Here is a 20,365-nt window from a genome sequence, read left to right on the forward strand (position 1 = left end):
GCGAGTGCATGGACTGCAATGCTTGGGACAGTGACCACCTCCCCACCCACCCCAACGGAGGTAACATGAACAAGGTGCCCTAAGAGCCTATTCACACATTACACAGAGGCAAGCCCAAAATGTGCCTGTATGTTCTGTGTTTCCCCCCCCCCCCATTCATGCATATTTTTGTTCAGAAGTAAGCTCCACTGTGCTGGACGTGGCTCATTTCCAGATGCACAGGATTGCAGCCTTAAATCACTAAATCCACTTAACATTTTTTTAAAATCGCTTTTTTTAGAAGATGCCTACATTTTCAAAGGGCTCCTGCTACTCTTGGTTAGATCCAGACTGTTAGTTGCTGTTGGGTCCCACCTGAAATCAGTAGAACACTCTGGCGCTGATAACGCCAAGGTTGCCGTCTCAGTCCCTTGGGTTCCCTTCAAGTTCCACAATTTTATGGAAGTGACTTGTAGCTGACCTTCGCATTCATTTCCATAGGACCGAAGTGCATCTGGCTTACTCTGAATCTACAAAACACTGCTGAAACTTTTGTTACGTGAATACTATACTGGTAACGACACACACGACTTAACAGGCTATATGTAACTGTGTAACTTCTATTTCAAAGGACAATTCAACATATCATATCACAATATGTAATTCCATAGACCGACTTACCATACGAGCGGAACATATTCTGAGAGATTAAAGTCCAGCGGATTGATCAGGAGATACAGGTGAAACTCAAAAAATTAGAATATCATGGAAAGGTTCATTTCTTTCAATAGTTCAACTTAAAAGGTGAAACTAATATACGAGATAGACTCATGACATGCAAAGCGAGATATGTCAAGCCTTTATTTGTTATAATTGTGATGATTATGGCATACAGCTGATGAGAACCCCAAATTAACAATTTCCACTTTGGGGTTTTCATCAGCTGCACGCCATAATCATCACAATTATAACAAGCAAAGTCTTGACATATCTCGCTTTGCATGTCATGAGTCTATCTCATATATTAAACTCCAGTAGCTAATGAAAACAGTTGCTTACATAAATAGACTTTTCCACGATATTCAAATTTTTCGAGTTTCACCTGTACAGTCTATTCAGTTCTTATGTTAGCAACATAAGTTCCTGATCAATCTGCTGAACTTTAATCTCTCAGAATATGTTCCGCTCATATGATAAGTTGGTCTATGGAATTACACATTGTGATATGATATGTTGAATTGTCCTTTGAAATAGAAGTTACACGGCTACATACAGCCTGTTACGTCATGTGTGTCGTTACTCTGAATCTAACCTTTCCTGTATAGGTTCTGTAGCCTTTAAAACAACCTGGGTGCGCCCTCAAACACTGTAATGTGTGAAGTGGCCCTTAGCTCGTCTAGGCCAAAGTTGCAACTCCTCATCAGCAGTACAGGTCTTCTGGCTGGCTTTTTGAAAGACTTCCACCTATCTTTGAAGTCTCTCCTTACCTTCACTTCCAGGATGCACAAACCTCAACAGTACTTTTCAGCCTCCTAGAGGTCAACTGGTTGATCCTGCTCGACATCTACCTCTTTTCAAAAAGGCAGCTAGAAAGGTTAGACCTGAGTTTTGACAGAAATCTTTCCAGTATCTTTTCTAGTTTGTGTGTGTTTGTGTGTACACATCACACTTCATAAAAAAATTTTAAGGCAAGATATTTAAATACACAGATCTTATATGGACCTTGGTTTTTACTGATTTTGTATAAGCTATTTAGGTTAGTTTGACTTGTGTTGTTGTTGTTTCGAAAAGGTTAAGCCCCCCCATGCTGATGCGGCTGTAACTGAATTTATTAATCATGGGGGGAATCGTATCATGCCCTCTGTGGACCCGCTTGACGCCCATTCATTGGAGTAGGGGAGCTATGTGCTTGCAATCCATCACACAAAGGCTAGGGACCCTCGTGAACTGAATTTGGTCGGCATTTTTAAGCCAACATGCCTGATTTGGTGGTTCCTGATTTGCTACACATATTGGCCCAATTCTATCCTACTTTCCTCCCTTCTCTGTTCTTTGCAATACACTTCTGGAAACAGCGGCCCGCTTCACACAGCATAGTATGCCAAACTATGACATTCGTGACTCCTGAACTGTGCCTAACTCACTCTCCCTTTCCTGGGCCGACAGGAAGCAAACTATTGTGCCGGCTTACGGTTCGGTGCACAATTGATCCTCAAAGTCTGTTTCTTTCCAAACAAACCACAAGAGGGAGACCTTTTCCCCCCCAGCAGCACGTACAAGCATTGTTACTTGTTCGCAGCACGCCATGGTTTGAGTTTCTTTGATGGGTGAACGCAAAACCAAGTGCGTACCTTGTGATGAAATGCACACCGAAAGAATATGCAGGAAACCGCGGCGCAAAGTTATGAATGTATACAGTATTTGCAAAATTTGCCAGACCAGAAAAAAAATATAGATCTCTCCATCCTTAAAGTTGGCACAACCTTTGCCCTTTGAAATGGGAGATTCCTAAAGGTCCACCTTAGGAGGCCGGGCCTTCATATATAACTCTGAACCTCATGCTTTTCCTGAACGCAGGCCCCCTAGATGACTCCGTTGTTAGAGCATGGTGCTGATAACACCAAGGTTGCAGGTTCGATCCCTTTATGGGACAGCTGCATATTCCCGCATTGCAAGGCGTTGGGATAGATGATCCTCAGGGTCCCTTCCACCTCTACAATTCTGTGATTCTACTTAATATAATATAGAATTATGCATGATGCAGAGAAAATGGGTAGATAATCCCCCCGGTTAGAACTTGGGGACTTTAAATGAAGCTGAATATTGGAAGATTCAAGGCAGACAAAATAAAAGCCAATAATAATAATAATAGTAATAGTAGTAGTAGTAGTAGTAATAATAATAATAATAATAATAATAATAATAATAATAATAATTTATTTGTTTCCCCAGCCACTCTGGGCAGCTTCCAGCAGAATATTAAAATACAATGATTCACCAAATATTAAAAGAATCCCTAAACAGGGCTGCCTTCAGATGTCTTCTAAAAGTTGTTTATTTCTTTGACATCTGACAGGAGGGCATTCCACAGGGCGGTGATGGCTACCAACGTGGATGGCCTTAAAAGAATAGACAAATAAATGAATAAGAATAAAACAATAAACAAGTAAGGCTATGTTTTACTTCTGCTGCTTCCGAATGCCAGCTGGTGGAATGGAGAGGGCTTTTGAGTTCAGCTCCTGCTTGCAGGTTCCCCTTAGGTCTCTAGTTGGCCACTGTTTTCATGAGGTGGTGTGGTAATGGCAGGAAATTCGCGCACATAGCCCCTTATTCCAGTGTATGGGTCTGGAGATGGGTCAGGAGAAAGGGCTTGGTCACTTTCCTACACAACCACATCCGCATAGTGCTTTCTAAAGCTCTAGACTTTGTATCGTACCTTCTCTCAATGAACATCACTTCTGGTTTTCTGTTTTTTTAAGTTCCCATGTGTGCCAACACATTTGATTTCGTGAGCTTGTTTAGATAAGCAAAAATGCTTTTTATTGTTGTTATTATTGTTAAGAAATGCCGAATCGTGGGAATTTTAAGGATACCCACCAGTGCTGTAAATTAAATTTTCAATACTGATTTCCTCAATATGTATTTTTATGCCGATAAAACATGTTTGCATTTGTGAACTTTTTGGTGTTTCTCGTTCTGCCTTGGACAAGAATGGCTACACCCTGACCCCCACTCACCCCAGAAAACCCAAATCCTCTGTGTGTGTGTGTGTGTTTTGTGTTTTCAGACATCCACACCAAACATTTAACGCACATTCAACGTATTCCTTTGAATACGTGCAAAACCACAGAGACTTCTGCAAGTAATTGAAATGAATACTTGCAAAAAAAGAGAAAGAAAGCAACATTTCCTGTCTTGTTTTGAAGAGCTGCTTGTGGGAAAACACGCATGAGGGATGCCCCCACCACAGAGCACACTCTTGCTCTCAAGTCTAGCCGTTATCTGCATCTGTTTCTAGAATTCTTCATATTGTTGTGGAATGGCTTGATAAGAAAGAGGCAGTAAAAAAATTGGGGTGTTGCAACGCTAGAGGGCGTTGTGACAGCAGCTAATTGCCTAGGAATCCGCTTGAGAAAGCAGTTTTATTGGTTAGATTTTATTTCTTAGTTGACTTTTGAGATAATAACAGCCTGAAGTAAACGTGCGCACCTTTGCTTAGAAGTAAGTCCAAAAGAGTAGTGTAAACCTTACTCCCAAGTAAGTACCCTGTAGGATTGCAACCTTCACTGAGTTCCATAGGTGCCAACTCCCCGGGGTCCTGGTTTCTCAAGCACCCACAAAATTCCCCATGAAGGGGCCAGGCACTCACAAATTTTGGTGCCACGGCTATGCACAGCCCCGGGGCCAAGATGGCACTCCTGCTGAGTCTAGTCCAAATGCCATTGTTTGTTGAATTCACTATAACAAGAGTTAGGAACCCTTGGCCCCCTGAAGCTTGCTAAACTATAACTCCCATCAGCCCTAGCAAGTGTGCCTAAAGACCAGGGACAATGGAAGCTGGGACTTAAGTAACCATGCACAAAATTAAGACTTCCAGAGCTCATTTTAAGGCACTTTCAACTACACAATAAAAACAACCCAATTAAAGAAATCGAATGGTTCCATAGGAAGAGAGATGGACTGTTAAACCACTTTCAGACCCTCCAAGTGTCCCTATTTTCCAGGGACAGCCAGAAGCCATCTGGTTTCTGATTTGATCCCACTTTTCCTTAAACGGTAAAGGGACCCCTGACCATTAGGTCCAGTCGTGTCCGACTCTGAGGTTGCGGCACTCATCTTGCTCTATAGGCCGAGGGAGCCGGCGTTTGTCTGCAGACAGCTTCCGGGTCATGTGGCCAGCATGACAAAGCCGCTTCTGGCGAAACCAGAGCAGCGCACGGAAATGTCGTTTACCTTCCTGCTGCAGCGGTCCGTATTTATCTACTTGCACTTTGACGTGCTTTCGAACTGCTAGGTGGGCAGGAGCTGGGATCGAGCAACGGGAGCTCACCCCGTGGCAGGGATTCAAACCGCCGACCTTCTGATCAGCAAGTCCTAGACTCTGTGGTTTAACCCACAGCGCCACCTGGATCCCCACTTTTCCTTAGGATGTCCCTATTTTCATCAGAGAAATGTTGGAGGGTATGGAGTTATGAGACCCCCTGAGCCAATGAGATAAGCAACTAGACAACCTTTAGAAGACATCTGAAGGCATCTTGGTATAGGGATTTTTTTAAAAAAATGTTTAATGTTTTATTATCTTTTTATATATGTTGGAAGGTGCCCAGGGTGGCTGGGGCAACCCAATCAGATGGGCTGGGTACAAATAATGAAATGATGATGATGATGATAATGGAATAAATGGAATAGGATGCCCCTATTTTCATCGGAGAAATGTCGGAGGGTGTGTACATTGCAAACTGAAGCTCTGGGAGGGAAATAGGAAGGTCTCCTAGCAATTCTATGCACCCGTAACAAACTACAGCTCCCATAATTCTTTGGGGGGAAGCCATGACAGTTTAAAGTGGTATCCTACTGCTTCAGAGGTCTGGTACGAATGTGCCTCAGGCAGCTTCCTGTGTTCCACAGACACACACACCACCTTTTCCCCGCACTACCCCGATGCATACCTTGAGGCTAATCTGGAGGAAAATATTCAGATATTGCTTCTCTGTTTGCTGACGGCATTAGCATTGTAGATTAACCTGTTCTTGTGAGTCTGTTAAGCTGCTCCTGGGAACGCTGAGCTCCTAACTGATAACAGAAAGTAAACTTTCTGTGTAAAGGTCCTATATAAATTTCCTGCAGGGAGACAGAGGGAAAACATACTTTTGTATATACTTCTGTATACACATATACTCAAAGTTCCTGGAAAATAGGGACACTTGGAGAGTCTGCATGGTGGTGGAAGGGGTTTCCCCCCATTCACATTAATAATGTTTTTTTCCCACATAAAGGGACGCAGGTGGTGCTGTGGTCTAAATCACTGAGCCTCTTGGGCTTGTCGATCAGAAGGTCGGCGGTTCGAATCCCCGCAACGGGGTGAGCTCCCATTCCTCTGTCCCAGCTCCTGCCAACCTAGCAGTTCGAAAGCACACCAGTGCAAGTAGATAAATAGGTACCACTGCGGTTGGAAGGTAAATGGCGTTTTCATGTGCTCTGGTTTCCGTCATGGTGTCCTGTTGTGCCATAAGTGGTTTAGTCCTGCTGGCCACATGACCTGGAAAGCTGTCTGTGGACAAACGCCGGCTCCCTCGGCCTGAAAGCGAGATGAGCATCACAACCCCAGAGTCACCTTTGACTGGACTTAGCCACCCAGAGGTCCTTTAACTTTACTTTTTTTTCTTCCTACATGCCACCCCAGAATAAGGGGCAACCTAGGCTGTGCACAGCCCCCCCCCCATCCTGATCCTGGCCAGCGTGGGAAGCACCTGCCCCAGATCCAACCCCGAACCAATTTGGGGACATGGCAAAGGGGTCTTTCATAGGGGTCTCCATCCCTTCCTTGAGGGCTTGATCCTGAGAATGCCGCTTTGCATGGGTCTTCCCTGCAGCGAAGGCGCTTGCAAAGAAAAGAGGCACACTGAAGCATGCAGCATTGATCCTTCCAGCTGGTGAGTGCAGGATCAATCCTGCTGGCGTCTGCTTCCCAAGTGCGTTCCTTGCTGGGAAGGAACTGACAGCATCAGACCACTCCGGGCAACCTGACCTAATCTAGGCTGATCTGGGGCTGTGTCTCAACCCAACTTGGCCCAAAGCCCAGATCATTCTCAATTGGCCTGATTCAGTTCTGGCTTAGGCCAAAGTCAATGTACAGTCCTGGTGGCAATCACTCAATGAAAGTAAAGGGGTATGCTTCATGGTTGAGAAGGGATTCGAACCCAGGTCTCTTCGCTTCTAGTCGAACCACTTCGCCACACTGGCTCTTTACAACGAAATGTCTGTGTGCCGTAGTGGTTAGAGTAGTAGAATGGCTTTATGAAAATCAGCTTTATTTATTTTATGTTTCACATTGATAGCTGGCTATTCACCACGTGGTCCCAGGGCGAAAATAACTATCCAAAATACAACGGAAAACATGGGAGAATGTCTCATTTTTCCAGATCTTCAATTCAGTTCTCATGAATTCAGCATTGGCTTGTGATTCTTTTCAAATATATATTTACTGACTTTTCAAAAATACAGCTTCAAGGAAGTCTAGAGAACGTACAGATCAGAAAAAGAAAAACAGTAACTACGTGAAGCGCAAATTCGGACTAAATCACCAGCGTTGGAAAATAAAGCATTTTTTTTCTTTAAAAGTCCTCATGAAAATCCACCAGCATTTCAGTGTCAATTCCTACAAATATACCATTTTTGTTTTCAGTTTCCCGTAACGTGCATTTCTGCAAAGCATTTTCCCGTAACACAATGCATTTTTGGTATGTTGTTTTCACTAATATATACAATTACACACACTCTTTACCATAGTAAATGAATTTTTTGAGCGGGGAGGGGGTGGCTAATATATATATATATATATATATATATATATATATATATATATGAAAAGTTGGAAGTAAATGGGGAGAAAGAGAACACGGAGCACAAATATTTTAAACAGATGAAAAAAAAGGCCTTAAAGATATGCAGGATTGCAGCCTGAAATCAGTAAGGGATGTTCGCGAAGAGAGTCTTGCTCCGCACTCCAATCCTGCAGCCCCATCGCGGCTGGATTCATTTTCTTTCGCTGAGGGGAAAGATGGCAAATTGATACATAAAGCGAGCCGCAAGAGCTGCCGCTGACCTTGACAAAGAACCAAAATAAACCGGTTATCAACAACACAAAGCAATTTGAAATTTCGGGTTGGCCGGCTGCCTCCTTCCTTCCCAGAATGAATGAACTCAGTAGGGAATTTGCAAGTGAGTTAAAAAAGCAGATCGCAAGCTCTTTATAAGGAGTGGAAGAAAACAGTCTTCATCTATGGGCAGGTTGGGCTAAGATCAGCATGTGCTCAAAAGAAAATAGAAATCGCTGTGCTTGGGGGAGCTAGCAAGACGGGGACCCCTCCCACTAAGGCCAGACCACAGGACTCTGCTCAGCAATTTTTTCTCCTGCTGGGCACCAAGGCGGGGTTCTGCTATTCCATTTGCCCCCACCCTGTTCATCAGGCTGCACATAGAACAGACCTGTCTCTTCTGATTTCTCCTTTTTCTCCACTCTTACTTTCCGCTCATCACTTTTCCACAATATGTAGAGGAGGGGGGGGGGGTTCAATTTTTTTAAATTAAAAAAAAAATTGCTCCTGAGAAACACATCAGCATTTATGCACAAATACATGCATGCATCTCCTAAATAGACACATTTTCTGTGCAATTCTGCCAAGTTTTTGCATGCATTTTTTCTAATGAGATGCATGTTTATTTTATTTATTTTTATTCACACATTAGTTTTCTATTCCCCCTTTCCTCTAAGGAACTTAAGGCGGCACTCGTAGCTCTCCTCCTCACAACAGCCCTGCAAGGCGGGTTCGGCTGAGAGTGAGTGAGGGGCCCCAGGTGAACTTCATGTGGCTTAGGGGGGATTTGAACCCTGGTCTCCCAGGTCCTAGTCCAACACAGTAACTAATACATTCTTTTCATTAACGTATGTATTTTTAGGCTAAATTTCCCCCAATAAATGCATTGTTGTTGTTGTTGTTGTTGTTGTTGTTGTTGTTGTTGTTGTTGTTGTTGTTGTTGTTATGCTTACATTATACTTCTCCAGATGTTGGGGGACTACTGCTGCCTTCTCTCATGACCGTTGGCTATAATGGGCAGCACAATTCCAAAAGCATCTACCGGTATATCTATTTTTATTTTACTGCATTGATATCACACCTATTTCACAAACGAGCTCAAGGTGGCACATGGTTCTGCCCCCCTCTTTAGAGGTAAGTTAGGCTGAGAGACAGTGACTGGCCCAAGGTCACCCAGTGAGCTTCATGGGTGAGTAGGGATTTGAACCCAGATCTCCAAGGTCTTAGTCTGATGCTCTAACCACTTCTTTCTTCTTCTTCTTCTTTGGCGATCCCTCGTAGCTGAGTAAGATTGTCTTCCATAAACACGGTTTTAACAATGAGTCCGTAAGTGACTGTGGAGGCCAATTCTGGACCCATACGTCTTTCCACAGTGGGGACATTGGTTTCCGGGCGGGAGTTGATCACGGTGTGGATTTGCCAAGCGTGCCTTCCTCTTAGCATGTTTCCCCCTTGCATTCTGAGTTCGAGTGTCTGGGAGATTTGCAGGGAAATCAAAATGCTTGTTTACAAAGCTGTTGTACTACCAACCTTACTGTATGCTTGTGAAACATGAATCACTTGCAAATGCCATCGCCAGCTTCTCGAAAAATTCCATCAACGGTGTCATACACATACACAAAAATCATACACATCACTTGGGAAGACAGGCGAACTAATATCAATGTACTGGATGAAGCAAAGATCACCAATGTTGAAGCAATAATTCTTCAACATTAACTTTGTTGGACTGGTCATGTTGTGCGGATGCCTGATTGCGTGTCGAGGTCCCCAATCCACCCCTCAAGTAAAACACACCTCACACCAGATATAAGTTTAAGGTTTTTGGCATTAATTTGGCCACAACTTTATTGAATACAAAATAAGTGAGTGGTTGCTTAGGCATTGGTTAAGACTATCTGTCCCGCTGGGGACAGAACTGACATCCACCCGCCTGTGGAGTCAGTATAGGGGAAAACGCTTTGGGGAGAGAGTGTGCGCCCGTTCTCCCCTAATGCTCCCAGGGGCTCTTGCGTGGGCCCTGTCCCCTGACCGGGGGGAAACGGACAAGCATGGTGAGCCCCTGGATTCCTTTAACGGAATTCCCCTCGCCGCCGCAGCCTTGAAGGGGCAACCACAGCCAACCTGCCCCTTCACAGCTTAGGAGGGGCAGCCACAGCCAACTCTGCCCCTCCTAAACCAATTTATAACCAATGCCTAACCGCCAACCTTACAAGTTGTGACTAATTGCTACGCAGTAGGCGAAAACCAAATGGCACCAGCCAATCAGCCAAGTGGAAAAATTCCTACCAGGCCCCTGCTACAATGCAGACGACCCCATGACAGGCATAGCAAGGTCAACGCAGAGGCCTAATAACAGGGCGGGAGGGCGGGCGATCTGATGCACGAAGCCAGGAGGGCTCCGACGCTGAGTGCAGGGTCATTTATAGGCTCTGGACTGTCCATCAACAAGTTGCAACATAGAAATCTCCCCAATGACAGCCAGAGCCCAATCGCAGTAGTGGCCATCCATACAAACCCGCCCAGCAGCAGAGGGGTGACTTGCTAGCCCCGACCGCAACACGTGCTCTCCATGAAGGAGAACACGCTTTATCATCTTCCAAAGCAACTACTCTATTCCGAACTTAAAAATGGAAAGTGTAACGCTGGTGGTCAACAAAAGAGGTTTAAAGACTGTCTCAAGGCAAATCTTAAAAAATGTAGTACTGTATAAACACCGACAACTGGGAAACACTGTCCTGTGAGCACTCCAGTTGGAGAACAGCCTAACCACTACACCACACTGTCTCAACATGTGGAGAGTGCCACATGGCCTACCTATTGCTGTCCTACAACCATCTGAGTATTCCCAATAACATCCGGCGGGGCCAGCGGCTTTCAGGTTGGAATGGATTATGGCTAAATAAACCTTCACACCCTCTGAAAGCACCGTCCAAATGTTTCGATGGCACTTCTCAAAATGCGGGAGTCCTTTCCCCCTTTGTACCTGGCCTTTGTAAGCGGCAACCCACACCTCTTCTTTCTTTCGTAGCGGTTATCAGTTTTATTTCCCCAGAGGGGGGGGGGGGTTGTTTGGGCTGACGTGGAATGGACCCAGTAACAAGTTGTACCATTCTCCCTCCCTGCCTCCCTTCTTGCAAGGTTGGTATTCCAAGTACCTTATCTGAACAGAAAGAAAGTCCACAGCGGGAGAGAGGCAGGGCAAGAGGGGAACTGGAGAGATGGAGCCTCCCCTTTCGGATCTGCTTAACAAGCAAGAGAAGCAGAGAACTGGGCAGACTCATTCCGATCCGTTTCCCTTTTGATTAGAGCCTGTCAGTCCGTCAGTCAGTCCGTCAGTCGCACAGTACAGGGAAGTCATCTAATTGGCTTGACAGACTTCCCACCTGAGGTTTAGAAACAGGTTGCGATGGTGGGAGTAGAGTCTAGTCCGAGCAATTTCTGATCTTGTTCCACTGCCTCTCGCGAGCCAGAGAAAAAGAGGACAGGATAAAAGGAATGAAACAATTCATGTTCTGCCAGCTAGCTATCAAAGGCGATGTAGGGAAGTCGGAGTGAACGAAGACAGGGAAGGGTTAGCAGGGGTGGTTCCAAAACGCCGGCCCTACCATTGGGTGGAAAGAAGTAGTCGCCTCAGGCAAGTGGGCCTTGAACTCTGAGGTCTTTGGGCCACCCGGATAGAAAAAAGCGAGGGCCCCTACCAGAGAAGAATGGCAAATGAAACTATTGGACTACACCGAAATGGCAAAACTGACCAGAAAGCTCAGGAACCAGGAAGACCGAAACTTTAATAAGGAATGGGGGAAATTTACAATTTCCCTTAAAGACCACTGTAAGCAGTTGAAAACATTAGTGGGATTGCAATAACACTTGTAATGTAACGAGAACAATGGATACGATGGAGTTATTTAAAAAATGGATTATTATTTTTTAAAAATGCAGTAGAAATGGTTTAATAACAGAACCCACAGAGGGGAAGGTGGGAAGTCCAGAGTTGCAAGATTCTCCCAAATGAGAGTAGACCTATTGAAAATAATGAACCTGAGTTGGTTCACTTCAATGAGTCTACTCCGAGTTCTAGCATGGGCTACAACCCCTGATCTTTTCCCTTTCTTTCTTCGCTTCCGCTGGGCCTCAGAAGAGCAGAGAGTTAATCCGAAAGATTCCTTTCTCCCTATGAAACGTTGCTTCATTAAAGTGATTTGAAATGCATGCTTCACAGACCTGGTTGACCTTTCCAGCTATTTGATCATTTTATTAATCCTAAAAGCTTGAAAGGATCAGTCCAGGGGAAACGGATCTCGAAATCAAAGACCGTTGCCAAAAGAAGGAGCCTGACCTTTTTCCAGGGTGGGCAGGAGAGTTTTGCAAGCAAGAAAAATGCCTCGTGTTTGGGGGACATCATTCATCTGCAGCCGCCTGAAGATCTTGGAGGTAGGCATGACGTTGGCCCCTGAAATAGCCTGAGGCAGGAGTTCACCCAGGCAATAATATAATATTCTGTCTTTCCTGGTTGCAAGCGTCCCTCTGCCCCAGCCATCATAAAATAGCTGCAACTGAGATACAATGAGTACTAAGCCTCACAGCAGAAATTAGTGGGCCGTGAAGAAGATAAAATTAAAGAATTCAATTAACAGAGCCAAATCTGGATAACTGCAGACTCATAGGCAGGGGTGCCAACTTGAATAAAATATTAGGGGGTCCCAGGTATGCCCTGCCCCACAAAACTGATCACATGATGCGGTGCACATACACCATTTGAATGGCAATACCCATTAGCTTTGTGGGTGGGGGGCTGGCCCCCTAAAATATTTTATGGGAGGGAGGGCACTCAGTCCCTAGGACTTGGCTCCTATGCTCTTAGGTTTTTGAAGGGAGAGCAGCCATGGCTTGTTTGTCCCAGAGTTACCTTTGTGGTAGGGATGAGGAACCTGGAGCCTTCTAGACATTGTTGGCTGGGGCTGATCGGATGTGAGAGCCTAGTATGACTCTGAAGAGGGAGGAATGCAGTCACAGACAGCACAGCCTTTAACAGAGGGAAAAGGGGAAGATCCGCCCTCCCCCTTCCTTCAGCGTTCCCAGAAGCAGAGAGACCAGCAGATTCAGAGGATACAGTTGGAGGAAGAGTTGGACAGTTTTGAGATAGTAGCTAGGCAACCAGGAGGGAGAGAGGGTTGTATTAGCCCCTTCTCTCTCTCTCTCAGTGAAGGTTGTCCACTGGAGCAACTACGACTGGGGTTTGAACCCTAGCTGAAATGGATCTAGATATTCAGTATCCTCCAAAAAGCTTGCAGCTGAACTACTCTCTCAAACCACTACTCTTATTTATCAAAAGAGAGGCATTTTTCAGGGGCAAAAACACCATCATTTCTTGAGTGTTCAGACCCCTGGGCTCTCACTTGTGGGGTGCCTCAGGGTTCCATTCGCTCCCCCAAGCTTTTTAACATCTATATGAAGCCGCTGGGAGAGATCGTCAGGGGGTTTGGGCTGGGTGTTCATCAGCATGCGGATGATACCCAGCTCCACCTCTCCTTTAAATCACAACCAATGAAAACAGTGAAGGTCCTGTGTGAGTGTCTGGAGGTGGTTGGAGGATGGGTGGTGGCTAATTGATTGAGGTTGAATCCTGACAAGACAGAAGTACTGTTTTGGGGGGACAGGGGGTGGGCAGGTGTGGAGGACTCCCTGGTCCTGAATGGGATAACTGTGCCCCTGAAGGACCAGGTGCGCAGCCTGGCAGTCATTTTGGACTCACAGTTGTCCATGGAGGTGCAGGTCAATTCTGTATCCAAAGCAGCTGTCTAACAGCTCCATCTGGTACGCAGGCTGAGACCCTACCTGCCCGCAGACTGTCTCGCCAGGGTGGTGCATGCTCTAGTTATCTCCCACTTGGACTACTGCAGTGCAGTCTACATGGGGCTACCTTTGAAGGTGACCCAGAAACTACAACTAATCCAGAATGTGGCAGCTAGACTGGTGACTGGGAGAGGCCGCAGTGAATATAACACCAGTCCTAAAAGACCTACATTGACTCCCAGTACCCTGTTTCTCCTAAAATAAGACATAGCTATAAAATAAGCCATAGCAGGATTTCTATGCATTTGTGAAATATAGGCCGTTCCCCAAAAATAAGCCATACCCCGAAAATAAGCCATAGTGACGTGGTACCTCCCATTAAAACAGCCTGGAGAGGCGTGGCTATGCAGCGTACCGATGCGACACGGTTAAAATAAGACACCCCTGAAAATAAGCCATAATGTGTTTTGTTGAGCGAAAAAAATATCTAAGACGGTGTCTTATTTTAGGAGAAACACGGTATGTTACGTCACCCCTTGCCTGGTCTCTGAACTGCCTGCCATCCCGCCCCCAAGAGAGATGCCTCCTCACACTGCCCCACAGGGGGCTGTTCATTCCCAACATCAAGGGCTGGCTGGCTGGGCTCCCTCGCCCACTTGCTTGTTTATTCCAAGGCCACCTCAGCTCCTGGCAACCACCACCCCCTAACTAGCCCCAGAGGTGGCATTTGCCTGGGGAGTCTGTAACAAATAGGGCTGCTGAAACAAACAGCTGTGCAGGCCTTTGGGAGGCAGAGTCACGAGAGGGCATCAGAGGAGGGAGGGGAGGGAAGAGGGACAGAGGCCAGTGTTGCCCGTGGCACCCCTGACCGTCATTCAAGACACAGTGGTTGAAAACCACTTCTGTAATCGGTTGGACCACTGCAAGCATTTTGTCTATGTTCTCAGGCCACATAAACAGAGCCGTCTTCCCCATTGGTCTTAGTGGTTCGTTGCACCAGGGCACCGGCCTCTCAGGGGCGCCCTAGCGAGTGGGGGAGCTGCGTGGCTTTGCTGGCAGCCTCCCCTTTCCCTGCACGTTTGCCAGCTGCACCCCACCAACTATATGGGCGTGCAGCTTCCCTCCCAAGCCTCTGCATCTGCTAAAGACGGCCCTGCTCCCAGTCGTTGTCCTTCTCCTGCTCCCTGGCGAAAGGCGGCGCGCAGCCTTCCCAGGTGCCCCGACACCGGAGAGCATGTCCGCCAGCATGTTTTCCTGCTTGATTGCCGCCACCGCGCCGGCGATCAGGGCAGAGGATGTTTTCCACCGCCCCCCTCCCTTGTTTTGGAGTTGCGGGGGGGGGGGCGCCGCCGGAGGGATCTTTGCACTATGGCGCCGGATATGCTTAAGACGGCCTTGCACATAAATGCTCTGTTATGAGATGCTTTGGCCCATGTGGGAGGCTCCCATACTGTGGCTGGTCCCCATGCTTGTTTGATGAATTAATCTATGGGACTGCAAGTCAACTGCAACAATCACACACTTGTTATTTTGGTTGTACGTACATCCAGGCCATTTTTTCGGTCCTCTCCTTCTTGCTTCTCCCAAACAGAGCAGCAGTTTCTCCAGATGCTTTATTCATCTCCAGCTATTGGAAATGGGGTGCACATTCCCCCCTTCTTTTGGTCTTGATGTATAAACTTCGCCTAACAGTGGGGGATTATATTACTGGAAGATCCCTGTCTCGATTATTTATCATTTAGACTATTTTGGTTCCAGTGTCTCACCAGTGCAAGCAAATAAAAGAGAAAATCCTTCTCCAAAGCGATTTCCTTCCTTCCTTCGCTCGGATAAGAGATCTTACCCAACGGCTCCGCGTCGAGGTTTCGGTTGTGTGTGTGCAAATGTACCGAAACGCAAGTGCTAACTTGATCAATAGTTGAAAAAAGCAGGGGATACTTGTATTAAAAAATTATTTCCATCGGTTGATAAGTCATATTTAGAACATAAATCAGATGCATATCGTGAGAGCGACAAAGAGAGATTTAGTCATTCATTCATCCCTCTTGCCATTCCAAGGTTCTGCTTATCCAACAACAATATTTACTCAGGCAGATAATAAGGCTTAAATGTAAGTTGACTTTATTACCTTCAGTGACGTGAAAGGATTTGTTGCCAGGTGACCTTGCATATAGTTTTTTTTTAAATCCTAGATATATATATATATATATAGAGAGAGAGAGAGAGAGGAGAGGAGGAGGAGGAGGAGGAGGAGGAGGAGGAGGAGCTAACCTGTTGAATTACTTCTGATTTGGGAAGTTGCCCTCCCGGAAAAAAAACACAATCTGATTTTTACTGTTGTTTTGTCTTTTTAAAAAGCCACTCTGCAGAATAAGATCAGAGAGGGGTTTTTATGCAGGCTACAAGATCAACCCACCTCGGAGAGGGAAATACATACCATCCCCTGCTCACATGTTGCGCGCTCCTTAACAAACCTACCAAGCGTGATTTGAAAATCTAGGATTAGACCAAGAAGACTTTAGGAGGGCAGGGGGGGAACCACCACCACCACAACCCTCTGAGCTACTTAACAGAAGTAGCTCAGTTGTCCTACTCCACTGGAGAAGCACTGCTTTTGTCTGCTGGGGGGGGCACTTTGATGTTTACACTGGAAATCCAAACTTTTAAAATCAAGAGAGCATGGAGGAAATGGAAGACACCGGAGCTTTGGAAAACAGAAACGTTCTCAATGGCCCTCTGTACAAGGTGGGGGAAATTATGCATTTATTTCTTCTTAATTTGGCAACAGAAGACTCTAGATAAGAACAGGGGGGGGCAGTGAGGTGGGGGTGTTCTGGAGCCTGCCTGTTCAAAATTGTGTACAAAGTCAGGGAGGTGAGGAATAAAGGCGGGGTGGGGGGGCAAAGAGTCTTGAATTGGGAATGCTCTGACTTGGAGAGAGATAAACAGCAGAGTTTTGTTTTATTTGCTGTACTCTAAACTAAAAAAAAAAAAAATCCCCCAACACTTATACTTTGGAAGAAAGCCGTTCAATCAGAGCCCGGCAGTCTGACTGCGTATATACAACCTCTGAACAAAATGGTGTAAACAGTGCTATTTTAAATAAAAATAAAAACCCACAGAGTAATAAACCTTTAGAAGGCAGCGGAAACTGTAAAAAAAGTGAATGCTGAAGTTGCTGTCACATTTGTGGCAGGGTTATCTTGGAAGAAGGAGCAATATTTCTATAATTGTGGGTGTGGGTGATTTCTTTAGAATTTTCTTCAGGATTTATGTACTGTTTTGTTGGATTTCGGCCCTGCCTACCCCCCCCCCCAAAAAAAACCATTTGATGTAAAAATTGGAAGTTCTAACCACACAGTCGATTTTAAGGATCAAATAAATTCCATGGAGCTTCAAGTAATGCTGATATTTATATCTCATTGTTTGATTGTCCAAGGAGACTGTGGCAGAAAAATGAGATATTCGCCCGAACCCAAACCTTAAACAAAACTGTTTTTAGGTGTTGTTTTTCTTTCAGCCCCAAACTTTGTTCCACTGTATCTCAGGGTAGCAAAATAGTCTAAGAACCAAAAAAAAAAAAAAGGATGTGGTGTCAGGAAAAAAAAACCTGTACATTTTTACCCTGTAGTGGTAAAAATGAAGATTTCTTGGGGTGTTGTCGTCGTCTCAGGTGCTTTGTGAACATCAGGGGCGTAGCAAGGGGGGGGGGGCGTAGCAAGGGGGGGCGAGGGGGTAGGGCCGCCCCGGGTTCCATAATGGAGGGGGTGACAAATTATCAAGGAACATTTTTTTTGGGGGGGGGGAATGCCTGCTCCAAAGGTCTTATCTTACTATACTAGGGATTATATAGCTATATATGAAATTTCATGCATATCGGTTAATATCTTGACCCTCCTCCACCAAAATAGCTGTTCACTTGGCTGTTTTCCTATGTCATGAAGGCTGAAATTTCAGTTCAGTGGAGCACTTACTGTTCCCAACCCTAACCCTGTGGAAAGCCATCTAATTAGACTTTAATTTGATTTTGAGATGTTTTTAGGAGGTAATTTAATTATTGTTTGATTTTATACCAATGTTATGTATCTGATGTTAGCCACCCTGAGCCTGACTTTGGCCGGGGAGGGCGGGATATAAATAAAAGGTTTTTTTGTTATTGTTATTATTCCTTTGCAAGAAAATATGAAATAACGTAAAACCATTTTTGCGGCGGGGGCGGGGAATCAATGGGGGGGGGGTTGACAAGAAATTTTCCGCACCGGGTACCACCTGACCTTCCCATGCCTCGGGGGGGTGTGACAATTTTTTTTTTGCCCCCTGGTACCAATTTACCTTGCTATGCCCCTGGTGAACATTCCGTGTCTGTGTAAGAGGATGAAATTCAGGCGCCCTATTTACTCTGCTTGTGCAAGCGACAATTTCCTGAGTCTCTCTCTCTCTGTAATTTCATTCCTGAAAGTCTGTGTTAGCAAACCTCTTTCTCTGAGGGTAATCCCAATGACGTCGGCGAAACTACTCTAGAGTTATAGGGTTTGAAGACACCGGATTAAGGAACCAGCATCAGGAGGGCAGCTGGATTGTACCTGTTGTTTATTCATTGGTGCTGCTTTGTGTGTGCGTCGCCCCGGGTTGTGTAACGAGAATTGCCTGGTTGTAAAAACTGCAAGTAGCCGTTCAAAATGTGCACATGAGTTTGGCGATGTTGCATCTCAGAAGAATTAGTGACCGGCTCCTCCTTGTACCTTTGGGAGAGGTGGTCAAAGCCTGGCATTCTGTGTTTCTGCCAAATCCTTTTTCTGTGCTTGGCTGTGCTCCTAATCTAATCCGGCTGCTTATAACAGCCTTGTCCTCAGATCACCTTTTAGTGGCAATTTTGACGGCTAGTTAAAAAGAGAAACACGCCAAAAGGTGGCGTGTGAAGAGAGCCCCTCCCCGAATTATTTCCTATGTGAGAGACAATTGACAAATTGCCAGTTTGGGGCAGGTTAAAGTGTTTCTGTTAATCTCAGACTGTTACATGACTTGAAAAGATTGAACTTGCAAGAACGCTTATGATCTTGTCCAGGGTCCCCCCCCCCTTGTTCCTCTGTAAAATAATAATAACAATAATAACAATGGTCATAATAGATTTATTGCTGAATGAAATGCTATAACTGCAAAGATGCGGGGCTAGGTATGCCTTGATCCCCCAGGTACAGCAGTTCAATAATACTGTGTGTGTTGTACTTCTTGGAATTAAAACTGGCGTTTCCTGAAGACAGCACTAGAAACAATGTTTATTTCCTCTTGGGTATCCAAGTTTTTCTCTCATAAGCAATGCGACCCAGCATTCAAAACTTGAACGTAATAGCTAAGGGTGATCAAGTCTCTGGCTTCAGATGACACCTCAGCCATGAACTTGGAGAGGGTCTGTAATTACAGGCACATTTAGGACTCCACATTTCTTATTGTCCCATGCTTTCAAGACATGGGTCTGAGCAGTTTTGACTTTGCCCATTGCTTCCCCCCAGAAAACCTGATTGCTATTTGTTCTGATTCAGTGCTAAACCGCAGGTTTGCCCAGGGGAAAACAGCAGGGCAAATGGAAGTATGAAAGAGCCCTAAGCTGGGGGGCGGGGGGAGGGAAGGACAGGATGAATTTGTCAGTTCTCCCACTGACACCCTAAGACCTTCCTATTCAGACCCGCTTTTGAAAACGAAGGTGAAGATGATGCTGTCCAGTGTCCACTGGGGCTGCTGTCGGGCCAAACTACGTTAATTGCTGGTTCGAAATGAGCTTTGACGTATTTTAATTATTGTTTTCAACTAGTTTGTTTCTACTACCTTGCATTTTATAATGTTGCTCTTCAATGTTGCCAGCCGCTTTGAATCCCAGCTTGGGAGAAAGGTGGACTATAAATACGTTTTAAAATAATAATTTAAGTTTCTCTCTCTCGTTTTCTATATTTTTACAATCTTTAGTTCAGTTCTCTCCATCAGTTAGCATTCCCCTCACCTCCAAGTCCTCAGGAAAATTCCTTAGCATTTTATTGCACACTCTTCCTTTAACATACATGTTTTCACAAGCAATTTCCCCAAATACAATCCATTTTTGGGTATGCTATTTTCGCTTCAATGAACACTTTCCCCTGATTTGTGCATTTTTGTACCTATTACTTAGTTGGAGAATTGCAGTGCCAAATCTGGAGAAGCGCAAATTTCGAAGGATGGTGTCTGCGTTGTTTTGGAAATTGCAGGTTAGGCTGGTCTGCATTAAAATGAGAATCAAATCAAATTTCACCCCTAGTCTCGAATAATCCCCACTGAATTCATTGGGGCTACTGTGTCAATAGGCTTCAGTTTGTGCTCTAGGTTGATTTGGACAAACCGTTGTTCTTCTAGCCATTACTACTGCACAGAGGGCCAAAAGTTTAGATTTCAGCGGGGATGTGTGTGAATGGGATTCTGATCAAGATTTAAATTAGGGTGCAATTGCAGGTGTGTGCTTGGACATGTGCAAAAGAGAGAGAGAGATTTCAGATTGGGGGAGGCACAATTCAAAGTTCAAAGGCCTGCTGTTAATATATTATGCCCCGCTGGCTGAAACTAGTGGAAGCAGAACTTCATCTTCATAAATACTGAAGGCACTTGTAGATTATTTAGATAAGAGGGTTAGTGATTAACCTCCTGAAATATCTGATTCTGAAGAATAGCAAACAAAATGCAGTTCCATTTCCATGGCTTACTGGAGAATTAATGGTTTAGATGTCAAGCTGTGATGTTTTGATACGGAT

At 45.1% G+C, this 20,365-nt stretch overlaps 1 protein-coding gene across 1 annotated transcript in view; it reads left to right on the forward strand.

Annotated features, from left to right (window-relative positions):
* The first annotated feature begins 16,220 nt into the window (after positions 1 to 16,220).
* PDE8A (phosphodiesterase 8A) overlaps positions 16,221 to 20,365 on the forward strand; it is a 165,522-nt gene continuing 161,377 nt past the window's right edge. Inside the window, exon 1 of the mRNA XM_033166621.1 lies at positions 16,221 to 16,337. Coding sequence (XP_033022512.1) covers positions 16,272 to 16,337 — 66 coding nt within the window. The 5' untranslated portion in view covers positions 16,221 to 16,271. The remainder of the gene's footprint in view (positions 16,338 to 20,365) is intronic.

The sequence above is a fragment of the Lacerta agilis genome, chromosome 13 (genome assembly GCF_009819535.1).
Source record: "Lacerta agilis isolate rLacAgi1 chromosome 13, rLacAgi1.pri, whole genome shotgun sequence".
NCBI classification, from domain to species: domain Eukaryota; kingdom Metazoa; phylum Chordata; class Lepidosauria; order Squamata; family Lacertidae; genus Lacerta; species Lacerta agilis.